The 14236-nt window shown below is 37.7% G+C and overlaps 1 protein-coding gene across 4 annotated transcripts in view; it reads right to left on the reverse strand.

The window, feature by feature from the left end:
* Positions 1-1827: 1827 nt before the first annotated feature.
* Positions 1828-14236, reverse strand: part of CNTN1 (contactin 1) — a 427927-nt gene continuing 415518 nt past the window's right edge. For all 4 annotated transcript variants that reach the window (XM_055394045.2, XM_055394044.2, XM_088836972.1 and 1 more), the window contains one exon: positions 1828-5491. In XM_055394045.2, the coding sequence (XP_055250020.2) occupies positions 5415-5491 (77 nt within the window). In that variant the 3' untranslated portion in view covers positions 1828-5414. The remainder of the gene's footprint in view (positions 5492-14236) is intronic.

Below are 14236 nucleotides of genomic sequence, written 5' to 3' on the forward strand. Positions count from 1 at the left end.
CAAGTTTTCACAAGGTATCTCACAAGGTAATAAAAGAGTTAGAATATGATCACAGGTCTGTCCAACATCCATGATCTTTGCATAACTACATTATAAAAATTTCTAAAGGGTACATACAGTAAAACTCACTTTTTTGTTGTATAGTTTTATGAGTTTTGATAAGTAGATTTGAGTCATGCCATCAGTTTTGGCACCCTTGAGAAGCTCCCTCCATGTTGTCCCTTTTAGGTCAAACTCTCCTCCTTACTCTTAACACTTTATCACCACTGACTTGTTCTCTGTCCCTAGAATTTTGCCTTTTCCAGAATGTCATAAAAATGGAATCACACAGTCTTTTCAATCTGGCTTTTTCTCACTTAGCATAATGTATTCTGTCCCATACTGTTGTATATTATCAACATAAATGTTTTATGAAAGCGTGCCTAGAGTAGTTTTTCAGTCTAATCCTCATTAGCATGAGTGGGGTGTGTGTGTGTGTGTGTGTGTGTGTGTTCAGTTGCTCAGTTGTGTCTGACTTTTTCCAATCCCATGAACTACAGACTGCCAGGCTTCTCTGTTCATGGAATTCTCCAGGCAAGAATACTGGAATGGGTTGCCATTTCCTATTCCAGGGGATCTTCCCGACCAAGGTGGGAAACCCACGTGTCTTGTATCTCCTCTATTGACAGGCAGATTCTTTACCACTGCAACTGGGAAGTCTGAGTGGGGATATACAGGTTTTAAAAAGAGGAAAAGAGACATATACTGGGGTGAATAGTATTCTAGATTTATATTCAGCTGGAATCTATGAATGTGACCATTTTTGGAAATGGGAACTTTTTAGATGTAATCAAATTAAGATGATGTCAAATTGGATTAGGGTGGGCCCTAATCCAATGACTGGTGTTTTTATGAGAAGAGAGAAAATTATTCCTTTATTTATATTTTTAAAACTTTTTTATTTTGTATTGAGGTATAGCTGATTAGCAAACAGTGCTGTGATAGTTTCAGGTAAACAACTATGGGATTCACCCTATATATACATGTATCCATTCTCCCCCAAACTCCCCTCCCATTCAGGTTGCCACACATCTCAAACTCTGTAATTATCCCTTCCTCCTGTCCTTCACCCCAGCAACCATAAAATGAGAGAAATTTAGATACAAAGGGAGAATGTCACGTGACAACAGAAGCAGAGATTGGAGACATGCAGCTGCAAACTGAGAAACACCAAGGATTGCCTCAAACCACAAGAAGCTACAAGAAAGGCACAGAACAGATGCTCCCTTAGAATCTCCACATGAAACCAATCTTGCTGACACCTTGAATTCCAACTTCCAGCTTCCAGAAATGTAAGAGATAGATTTCTGTTGTTTGAAGCCACTCAGTTTGTGGTCATTTGTTGTGGAAAACCTAGGAAACTAATACAAGAAGGTATGAAAGTTAGGGGATTGCTTTTAAGGCAGCTTTCATAAAGCAAAAGAGCCTGACTGAGGCCATAGGATAGATTAAGACCAAGTTTCTTCACTTCACAGTTTTGCCTTAGGATATGCCCAATTGAATTCAAGAGTCAAATAGTAATAGCATCATGGGTACTGATGCATATAATTTCCCCAAGCATCAAATTTAGTAGTAGTAATTGAAAATGAAATCTGTTTTTAAAATGTGATATACAATGTAGAAACTAAATTTGGCCTCCCTACCCACGAATTTTGAAGACAACTCTCTCATAATCACTCATGTTTCAATTGTGAAAAAAAAAAATGCTCAAGTTGGGGAAGGGGCACCTTTCAACAATCTTGATATTAGCCGTCTCCAGAAAATTAAGAGACTCAGGAAATTAGGTATCAAAATTTAATTAACTTTCCAAGTTACAAAAGAGAAAAGAAAAAAAAATAAAATCCACATTCCTCTAGAGAGAAAACCTGAAATGCATTTCAGTCTGTTGCATGGATTTTAGACACAAACAAATTAGGGGATAATTTTAACAGACAAAAAGTATATAGCATTTTGACACTTAAGAGATAGAACCAAAAGACAACAAATGAACAAATTAACATTTTAGATAAACCAAGAAAATGGATTTTTAAGAGAATTTAAATTATGTATCCATGATGTTTATATTGTTGATTCAATTTAAAATATCAATTAATCTAACTTGTAATAATGATGAAAACCTGTGATTCTCAAACCTGGATCCCTTTCAGACTCTCATGAACAACCTAAAAAGATATAGATCCCTATGCCTCACTGCCCAATTTTGATTTGGTAAGCCTGACTTTGGCCTTGGAAATCTATTTTGCTTTTTCAAATTCTCCAGGTTGTCCTGAAGGACAACCAGGTTTGAGAACAACTAACAGGGAAAATGCACTCACAGAAAGAAGCTTTGATCTCCCAAAGCCTGGAGAATTAGAGATGGGGTCAGTCCTGGGTCAAATACCAAAAGTAAAATATTAGAATGGAAGTAATATAATACTTAGGGTCAAGAAACAGAGGCGGGGTCCAAAAGGGGAACCAGGGTGCAGTGTGGAAGCAAACCTCATGAAACAGGAAGAGAGGTCAGAATGCCAGTGAGAAATCACAATCAGAACACGGGGGAGGATGTAAGGCAGAAGGCAGAAAGCTCTGGGAGTCAGCATTTGAGGTTCGGTCTGGCTCAGGACTCAGAGAAGGCTTCACCTGCACTAGATTCCTGTTTGCACAGCTATGCTTTTAAGTAAATTCCTCTGTTAAGGGTATCAGCTCATTCAGGGTCCGTCTTAGTTTTTCAGTATCTAACAGCTTGCATTAGTGTCTAGCCTAAGACTGAGTGAGATGCACTGACCTCTCCATAAATTGAAGTCATCTCCCACGTATGTCACTGTAATGCCTGTGTCTGCACGTATATGTTTATATGTATATTTTTTTGTAGAAGCTTCAAACATTGAACTGTTGTTTAACATGTAATATTTTTTCCATGTTATTAAATTTTTTAATGAAAATCCTCTAAAAATGAATTTTCAACTTCAGGTAAATTGAAAGGACAGTTGTTATTTCTTGGGTAACAGTAAGACATTTATTTCTTTATAATTTTTTCATTCATAAAAAGGTCAAAGCACAGTCTTATGCTACTCCATTGAAAAAAATGATAAAAAATAACTAAAAAATCAATTCAATATTTATCAGTATCAAATAAAACTACTACCACCTTTCCTTGAAATACAAAGAAACAACAGATGTATCTATCGCTATATAAAGTTTAATTAAGAATCTTGTGTCTTAAAGCAGATGATGCATTAGTTAGCTTGACAACAGTTTAAACCTGATGGTCCCAGTCAAATTTGTACACATGTATGAGGAAATGAAAGCTTGAATTATCAGTGTTTGAGACATTTTACTCTATTTTATCTCTGTCACAAATTTAAAATTAAACAAATGACCTTCAAAGTCTGTTTTCTTCTTATCTGTCAGAACCATTTCATGCAAAATCTAACCAGTTTTGCTCTTTATTACCATACATAAGAAAATAAAAGGCAAGCATGCATTTGGCAAAATATTTAGTTGTTGATTATATAAAAATGCCCAACATGGGTCACATTGCAAAAGGAAAACCCCAAAGTGTAACAGTGAAAACACAAACATTTGTACAGAAGGCTCACAGAGTATTTGTTTCCCGAAAGTATGAAGAGATTTTGTTTCTTTTTCAAATAATTAAATATTTTATGAAATCTGGCAATGATCTCAGACCGTTGACATACGTCTACTGGGGAATCATCCCTTTCACTTGTTTTTAAAAAGTTTCATTTTATAACAAAGAGTTAAATGTAAACTAATGAAATATTTATTGGTATTTTCATAATGAAAGCTCTAAACATTTACACATAGATATATAGTACAAAAATTATACAAATTAAAGAAAAGGGGGTAAAATAGTAATAGATCTATTTTGCTTCCTGTAGATATTTTTATGAACCTATAAGGTAGCCTTTCTAAAAAGATAAACTCTATCTCTAATTAGCTAGCAAGTTTGTGCTAATAAAATAGGATTATACCTCTTGAAGCATCAGACATTGCACTATTTCATTAGCTAGCTAATCCTTTATTACTCGACTTCTTTCACATCCACACTCAAACACATGTCCGTGCACACCATGGAGAATGAAGAAATGTGCATCTTCCTTTTCAGGACTTATACAAACCTAAAATACCAACACTTGGGAGATACCACTGCACAGGCAAGCTATTTGTCTCCTCCCAGCCTTCTAGTTTTGGATACTCTTCAAAGTACCATTAACAAACCTTGATTTGGTATTTTTAGCCAGTTTTCAGTATTACATTGAAGCAGGAAATGAATTTAAAACTAAATTTAAAAAATAATGGGGAATACTGTAGTTTTTCCAAGCTACAGGTGATTTCTTGATCCCGCACATTTAATAAAGAAAGGTTTTACTTATAATGAAGCACAAAAACAAAGACACTAGAATATTAGATAATTCTGATATTCACTTAACTGACATTTATTCCTAGCTATGTAAAGCCTGTCACATCTCAATTTAAAAAATGGGAGCTCTCTACTTTTTACAATTGATCATTTTACATATGAATAAATACAGCAACATGATGATACTCTACCACAAGAGCTATGATTTTTGAGGTTTGAAATTGATAATAAGAAAAGCATAAAAGAACATCAGAGTAGAATACAAAAGTAAAAAAAAAAACTTCATACAGTATGTTAATTTTACTATTAAAAAACTAACTTAAAAGAATTACTGATTCTGAAAACCAAATGTTTAGAAAATTACTTGCTTCCAAAATAGGAATACTGATCATAAGTTCTAGAATTTGGTTTTCAATATTCAAAATTTTCCAACTTATTCAATAAAATGATTTGGTATTGGAAATTATGTCTAATTCTTCAGTTCTATTTTTTTTTCTAAGAAAACTCAAAATGTCAAGAATGATAGGGGCCATTCAAAAATATGCAGGACCCAAAACAGAGAGGATAGTACAAGAGACTATAGTACTCTTACATTTACCACATACGATCAACACTTCAACCTCTATTATATTTCACAACTTGTTATTAAATTTAAAGCACCTGTGTATGGTGATTTCACTTTCACTCTACAGCCTATAGTATTGAATTGAACACTGTAACTTGTCCCATTGGATTAAATCATGCAACTGTCACAGAATCAGTTTAAGTGGTTTATAAGGCATATTGGAACGAGTTAAAAATCATTTTATATTCATTTAAAAGTTTATTCTTTTGGATGAAGGGGTTCCTGAATGCCTCAGTCATAACATATGTTGTAAATCAGTTGGATAGTTTGTTAAATTATGATTTATTTGGCTTAGCGTGGAGCCGCAGGGATTGGAAGGAACTGTAGTCATCATAGGGATGAAGGGTGTTCTCTGAGCTGGGCTGGGAAAAGCAGGTTGTCACACCACATTCAGAATTCCAAGTAGACAAGGATGCCAAGGGCAGGCAGCAGGAAGCCGAGAAGACATGGTGATAGGAAGGATGCACCTATAATGCAAATCAAACACGTGCTTATTAGTTCATTGATAACAGTCACTATTGCTCATTTCCCCTGCTTTGGGGAAGACCATATTATGTAACCCTGAAAAACATGTGTTTCCTTTGAAAAAAATACCAGTTTCTCTTAGTCTTAAGTGACTTAGTAAAAATAAAAATGGTTGATCAAGGATTTTGTGTGTGAAAGTGTATGGACTATTTATACCACGAGTTCATATAAATCATTTAAGATAATAAGATCACAAATGTTTCTATTTTTCCTATGATCCAGCAGTCCTAAACTTCTACTAGAAGGCACTAGGTCAAGAAACATACATAAATAAGTGAAAAATCATCAGTTGTGACACAATAAGATGAAGAGACGCAACAAAAATGCTAATAATGTTAAACCTGGGGCAATGACATTGAGGAGGAGAAGGGGACAACAGGGGATGAGATGGTGGGATGACACCACCGACTCGATGGACATGAGTTTGAGCAAGCTCTGGGAGCTGGTGATGGACAGGGAAGCCTGGCATGCTGCAGTCCATGATGTCACAGAGTCAGACATGCTAAGCAACTGAACTGAATGACATCATATGTATACTGGAAGATATTGCATGATTTCATATCCCATATATCAATAGTTTTAAAAAATTTAGGGACTTATACACAATGATTTGATAAATGTATTTTTGATACTAATAATCAATTCAAATTTGTATGTAAAGAAACAATTGTCCTGAAATATTAATGCTGTGATTTAAGAATAAAAATGATGTGATTTTCTATATATTTAAAATACATTTTGAGTGCCATCTAGAAGGGCTCTTCCTGTCCTAAGGAAATTTATGGGTCTAAGTCCAGCATCACTGGAATTCTTGAGAAAGGGTTGAAAAGTGGGATCAAAAATGTATAATCTTCCTTTCAACTCTCCACAATTATTAAGTACTCTTTTCAATGAACACATTGCTGGGAAGAGTGGCAGGCTAAAAATACAGTCAACAGATTGCAAGTATGATAGATTTGTGCCTATTTGTGTAAATATAATAGATTTTTGGAAGTTCTTTAAATTTGAAACTTTAAGTCATCGTTATCAACTATATCAACAGCTGTCTAAATATTCCTTTCTTTGGAATATTCTCCTTACATTTTGAAAGACTCAAGATTGAAAAGAAGAGACTTTTCAATTTGGTCATTGGAAGCACAGTCATACTCCTGGTAAGGTGGACAATGATTGTGTCTACTACATTCCGCTATTGCACTGTTAGCAGCATTTTGTGCTGCATGGAAAATGTAAGAGAGAAAACATTATGAGACACGCATAAAGAGGTTCTTAGAAGTGAGCAGGGCAGTGAGGGTAAAAGTGAGGGCAGAACAGTAGGCACAATAAACAGCCCTCATGTAGCTGTCTCATTATGGAGATGCTGCGTAACAGCACTACCAGTAGCAATGATGACACTAATAATAACTATGATAGCTGCTATTCACTGCTCTATAATTACAAGACAGACACCACACTAGCCATTTATGTGCATTGTGATATTTATACAGTAGCCTAAGATGGTAAAACTTTTTATCCTGACTCTATAGACTGATGCTGTTCAGTCACTCAATCATGTCCAACTTTGCGACACCATGGACTGCAGCATGCCCGGCTTCCCTGTCCTTCACTATCTCCCGAAGTTTGTTCAAAGTCATGTCCATTGAATTGGTGATGCCATACAACCATTTCATCAACTGTCACCTCCTTCTCCTGTCCTCAATCTTTCCCAGCATCAGGGTCTTTTCCAACGAGTTGGCTGTTTGCATTAGGTGGCAAAGTATTGGAGCTTCAGCTTCAGCATCAGTCCTTCCAATGAATATTCAGGGTTGCTTTCCTTTAGAATTGACTGGTTTGATCTCCTTGAAGTCCAAGGGACTCTCAAGAGTCTTCTCCAGCACAGTGTGAAAGCCTCAATTCTTCAGAGCTCAGCCTTTTTTTGTGATCCAACTCTCATATCCATACATGCTGCTGCTGCTGCTGCTAAGTCACTTCAGTCGTGTCCGACTCTGTGTGACCCCATAGATGGAAGCCCACCAGGCTCCCCTGTCCCTGGGATTCTCCAGGCAAGAACACTGGAGTGGGTTGCCATTTCCTTCTCCAATGTGTGAAAGTGAAAGTGAAGTCGCTCAGTCGTGTCCGACCCTTAGCGACCCCACGGACTGCAGCCTACCAGGCTCCTCCATCCACGGGATTTTCTAGGCAAGAGTACTGGAGTGGGGTGCCATTGCCTTCTCTGCATATCCATACATGACTACTAGAAAAACCATAGCTTTCACTACATAGACCTTTGCCGGCAAAGTGATGTCTCTGCTTTTTAAAATGCTGTCTAAGTTTGTGACATAGCTTTTCTTCCAAGGAGCAAGTGTCTCTTAATTTCATGCCTGCACTTTATAGATTATGTAACTCAGATTCAGATAAAATTACTGCTTAAGACCAGTAGCCAGTAGAAGGCAGAGCCAGGATTAGATCTCAGACCAGCCTGTCTCCAAAGTCCATCCTCTTTCTACAGATCACTTTGGAAAGGAACCAGGTCTAGAAAAGCACTAGAATGCTACATCGTGCACTTCAAGTGTCAAGGCAAAAGCACTGAAGGAAAATAAATGGCACAGGGGAAAGTAGAGCACCTAAGCTGTTTCCAAGGGTATTTGCTCTTGTAGTTTTCCTTCTCTTTTTCTACATAGATATTTTAAAACTATGCCTCAGCACACATATTTTATTCAATACGATGACCAATAATAAACCTCAATCACACAGAAAAATATTAGCTTTCAATGTTTGACCTAATTTAAATGATCTTTCCTATTGACCTTTGTCTGAGAATGACAGCAGGGTCTCTGAAATGCTCTGTCCTTTGACCACAAATTACATTAGTGATGGGTACAAGTTCATGTATTTGCCTGAATATGTGGGTTGTCTCAGTACAAACTGTGGCGACAGAAAGAAGGTTAGTCAACTGTGAATGTCATTTTGAAGTTTTGGTATTAGTATGAAAACCAAATATAATTTCATAACTTGTGGCTACAACATCAGGATATTTGATTTATCTAAAATAAACTCTTCAAGTTTATGTGTGTTATATTTAATTTCTCTAATGGCTCAAGCCTATGTAATTGTGGTCTTCATCTTCAATTCTCTTCCACATTCCAAACACAAATTACAGACCTCACTGAATTGCTATTTAAAGTCATTTTAAATGTGGGATCCCCATATTCTTGAGGGGTTTTAAACATATATTCTTTTTTTACCCTACAAGATGTATATAATATTGCTATCAAGAATAATTTCAATACTTACATGGTTTGTTGTAAACATGTATTTTGCATCAATGCAAGGAGACCTGGATTCAATCCCTGGGTTGGGATGATCCCCTGGAGAAGGGAAAGCCTACCCACTCCAGTATTCTGGCCTGGAGAATTCCATGGACTGTATAGTCCATGGGGTTGCAAAGAGCTGGACACAACTGACCAACTTTCACTGAATATCAAACATGAACAAATCATCAATATGGTTAATTACTTTTGCCTATAAGAACTCATGTAAAGCCTATTTAGAATACTATGTCACTGGGTTTCTGGATTTTTTTTACCCTAAACTGCCTAGTTACACATTGAAAAGAGAAATTTAAGTAAAAAACAAGCAGTACTTAACAATCTTTTCAAGTTTTATGGTAAGTAGATGGTCACTCTAGGCTGCCTTGGTGGCTCAGTCATAAAGAATCCACCTGCCAATGCAGGAGATGAGGGTTTGATTAGTGGGTGGGGAAGATCCCCTGGAGAAGAAAATGGCAACCCACTCCAGTATTCTTTCCTGGGAAATCCCATGGACAGAGGAGCCTGGTGGGTTACAGTCCATGGGGTCACAAAAGAGGCAGACATGACTGAGCGACTGAGCGCTGAGCACGAGCACGACAGTCACTCTAGTCATCTTTTAATATGTCTTTTCTGATGCTTGAGTTTGGACACGCTTCGGCCCAAATTGCTGGCGTTTGTTATAATTTTCTCCTTGTGGTGTCATGTTACATGTTCCCAATTTTTAACATCTCTAGATTGTGAACAACTTCAGGACAGGGATTAGATCCAAATTATAGTTTCAGCTGCATTGTCTAATACCAAGCCCAACATATAGTAATTTAACTATAAAGTTATGATATAAATAATTCTTACAGTTAAAAGCCCTGAATCTTTCCTGATTGAGGAGTACAAGGTCGGAAAGACAGGAAAGGGGTAAGACATGCGGGTTTAAAGAAGAAGAGAAAGACAACCACTGTGGCCTGCATCTCTCATCAGAGAAACAGTATTAAAAATCTGCAACATCAGAGAGCCCACGCTTTACTCCTCAGCCCAAAGCATTCTCCAACTTGTCTTGGTAGGATGCTACTTTGGATTCCTTCAGAGTCTAATCCTTGGCCTTGGGCTGGCGGAAGAAAGTCTTTTGATAAGACGATTTATCCCCCATCTTCATATATATTAGGTGTGTTAGGTATACATCAGTGTGTGTTTGTGTTGAATTCAATAAAACTCCCTCTGGGATAGCAGCAAGTTTGGAGAACATAAAAATCTGTCTGGGATTGACAGTAAAAATCAGCTCAGAGGGGAAAAAAAACCCAACAAAGTGACCTATCTTTATTCAGGCTAGTAGAATGAGAGACAAAGATAATGCCAACTGTGAAACATTTCTAAGATCATGCAGCAACTAGAAAATTCAAGAACGACCCCACCATTGAATGGCTAGTGTTGACTTACCAATACTATTCCATACCTTCTTTACTCTTCCTATCTTTTACTCAGAACATGCAGCTGGTAAAGTACTCTCCCCTGGCATGCTAACCCTAACCCTAACCCTAATTTCCAGACTGGATGGTGTCACTTTAGTCACGTCCAGCTCTTTATGACCCCATGGACTGTAGCCCACCAGAGTCCTCTGTCCATGAGATTCTCCAGGCAAGAATACTGGAGTGGGTTGCCATTTCCTTTTCCAGGGGATCTTCCCAACCCAGAGATTGAACCCATATCTCCTGCATTGGCAGGTGGGTTCTTTACCACTAGCACCACCTGGGAAGCCCCATGATGGGTCCCAACACTAGTTAATTCCTGATACTCCTGGCCTTATCTCAGAAACAGCAAATGACTCAGAACTGATTGCTTCTTCCCTTAGACCCTCCTCTGGATTATTCAGCAAGAACTCAAATCTTACATAAGATGTTTCTCCTTCATACTTGAGTGGTGCTCCATGACTGTGTTGAGGTGTGTTTCCTTGTTACATCTAGTTGATTACAGATGGTCTGATTGCCTGTCAGAGTATGACTTTGTACTTGGTCTTTGGATGTTTAGATTTTGAGAACAAATAGGCAAATATGAAGATCTGTAAGCAGGCCACTGTCCTGCTGGGAAATGTAAGGGTGTACTAAGAATAGTGTCATGGGGTTCTAGAGCCAAGCAAGGACAAGAAGTCCACATTCTGCCTCTGCTTTCAACTGGCTAGGTAATCCTGAGCATATTCTTTAATCTTTTATGTCCTAGTTCCTTCAAGTAAGAATCAGGGATAATATATCTTATGTCTTTATTGTGAGAAGACATGGAGAAGATGTGTATTGATGGTTCTTACATGTGTTTTAGCAGCATAACCTTTCTTCAGAAGCAATCACATGTGGAAGCTCTTTAACTGAACAAGGAAGGAGAGGGGATGCTTTATTTAAGCATCCTGGGGCAGGGGACCACAGATATTTTTTACCACCTCTACATTCATGCTGATTCCTGTACTCCCCCAAGCCCATCACTCCAGTAAATGAGTGGCGCTTTGCTTATCACAGTTTGAAAATAGTTGTTTTCTGTACAGCAATTCAAAAAATGCATGGCTGATAGAAAACTCCCATAAATGACAGTGATTCACACATTTGATGTTGTTCATCTCTTTATATAATCCTACATTATATTTTTGAAAAATAGTTGGATAAAAACAAAGGAAAACAAGAGAGAAAGCAGGTGTGCCCCCTGCACACAACTTGCATTGAAAACCTATATGCCTACTTCAGTTCAGTTCAGTTCAGTCGCTCAGTCGTGTCCGACTCTTTGCGACCCCATGAATCACAGCACGCCAGGCCTCCCTGTCCATCACCAACTCCCAGAGTTCACTCAAACTCATGTCCATCGGGTCAGTGATGCCATCCAGCCATCTCACTCTCTGTTGTCCCCTTCTCCTCCCGCCCCCAATCCCTCCCAGCATCTGCTCCCCAATCACATATTGTGTCCTGTTAGATCACGAACATCCCTGAAATGTCCTTTTACATATCAACACTAGGAATATTGCACTTTTCTGAAGTAGTCTAGCTCAAGGTGACCTCCTCTGTGACATGGTAGTTGGGGATTCTTTGTTTTAATTCACTGGAACTCAATGAAGAAAAAGCTAATTTTGCACTGCTTTGGGACAACTAGAGCAAGTTAACTGAACATTTGTGTCTGCCACGGTTTTGGCTTTTATCTCTTCTTGCTTCACAGATTGCCTCACATTCTCAGACTGACTCCTCAAGATAGACCAGAGTGTGAAGCTCACAATTATACACTCCTAAAAGCAAAGAGATGATTTTTTTAAATGCCAACTCCAGTGAGAAAACTCTCAAGGAAAGATTTTTATTTGAGAAGTCTGAGTCATATACCTACTGTCAGACCAATATTGTGGCTAAATTAGTGGATTTGTGTGATTGAACTAGATTAGAGCAGGAGCCCATCCCATCCCTCCGTCAATCACTCTGGCCAAGAAGAAGGATCACTTCAGTTCAGTTCAGTTCAGTCGCTCAGTCGTGTCCGACTCTTTGCGACCCCATGAATCACAGCATGCCAGGCCTCCTTGTCCATCACCAACTCCCGGAGTTCACTCAAACTCATGTCCATCGAGTCGGTGATACCATCCAGCCATCTCATTCTCTGTCGTCCCCTTCTCCTCCCGCCCCCAATCCTTCCCAGCATCAGAGTCTTTTCCAGTGAGTCAACTCGTCGCATGAGGTGGCCAAAGGATCACTTAAGATGACAACCTTTCTGATCTCAGGTACTAATTAAGAGCTTTGTTTTTGGAGTTAGCTTAACCAGTTGGGCCTCCTGAGTCTATCACTCCTTGGCTGTGTACACTTTAGAAAATATTTTGTGTCTGTTTGCCAATTAGATGTTGTGAGGATTAAGTGAGAAAATGGCATTTATTTTCCTAAATTTTGTGACAGAGATGGATGAAAACAAAGTTAAAGGAGGAAAAGCTGTTTCTTACTTTGAAAACCTGACACATAATTTAATGTATGAATGAATTTTCTGACCAAGAGACCAAGATCATTTTTTTTAAATATCACAAATGCCCCAGGATGCTTAACACGAAGGATTTGAAGTTTTTTGAGGTCCCCCCCCAAAAAAAACAACTATTTAAAATTTGTCTTGACTACTTGGATTTTATTAAATGTCTGAGACAAAACAATTATAGATTTGTTATTGGAAAATTAATTTCTGGGCTTTCCATTTTATACGTCTCTTCTCCCTTTCATATTCACTCTTACATTTCTAAAGAAGTAGGTAAACCAGTTTTAAAAGTCCTCATAATTATAGCCTCATCTTCCCCAAAAATCATATCTAAATTAAGTTACTTAGCATGTGCTTGTTGGCCAATAATAGACCATATATTTATATTTCCCAGCAAATAACTAGACATCACCCTATGTGCTTGCTCCTTTCTCAAGGAGGAAGTGCATTCTTGCAGTTTAGCATTTCCTGACAGGGGAAGGACCAGAGTCAACAGTAAGGAAAGTATACAACTGCCAGGATAAATAGCTGGCAAACCATATACCCTTCTTCCGGCCCTTTTCCTGATTCCCACCACTTTTTTTTTTTTGGCTGACAAATCAAGGGATTTTATTGGGAAAGGGTGCCTGGGCAGAGAGCAGGAGGGAAAGGAAACCCAGGACTGCTGTGCCACATGGTTCGCAGTCTCAGTATTTTATGGTGATAGGATTAGTTTCCTGGTTGTCTCTGGCCAATTACTCTGACTCACGCATGCATTGCTCAACCAAGATGGATGCCAAGGAGGATTCTGGGAGGTGGTAGTATACGTGGAGTCTCCTTTTGACCTTTCCTGGATTCTTCCAGTTAGTCCACCCTATTTTTTATCCTTGCCTAGAATCTGGTAAAGAATTTTCAATAAAACTCCTGTGACTAGTGAGGTTAACCTTAAAATTTACTCTGGGCCATATACCAGAACAGCTATTTTTATAAATTATTTAAGAAGAATTAAAAGAGATATCTTTTTAAAAGTTAGTTCACTCTGTTAACTCTTGGGGGAAATGTTGAGAAAGTTTTCAATGTTATCTCAATTATTGTAAGCATAAATACCTGCCTTTGATAAAATGGAATAATCTAATCTATTTTTAAGAGTTTCTGGAAAAGAAAAACAAAAAAAATAAAAAATTAAAATGGATTTTTTTCTTTGAGATACTGTAGACTTTTTATATATTTGATGATTTTTTTTTTTGCTTTGAGATCTATTTTATTATAGTGCCTATGTTGTATCAGTTTGCTTATTTTGTGTTTTATAATTTTTTCTCTTTATGTCTCTTTCAGATAGCAAAACATGAAGCTGTGTGAAGAAGAAAAAAAGACAATTTAAGACCTATTTACAGTCCTGTCAATAGCTGGTTGTGTAACTTTGAGAAAAGAGAATATTTGGACTCAAAATATGGC

This window comes from Moschus berezovskii, chromosome 6 (genome assembly GCF_049115385.1).
Source record: "Moschus berezovskii isolate FMDL1 chromosome 6, NW_MosBer_1.0, whole genome shotgun sequence".
NCBI lineage: Eukaryota > Metazoa > Chordata > Mammalia > Artiodactyla > Moschidae > Moschus > Moschus berezovskii.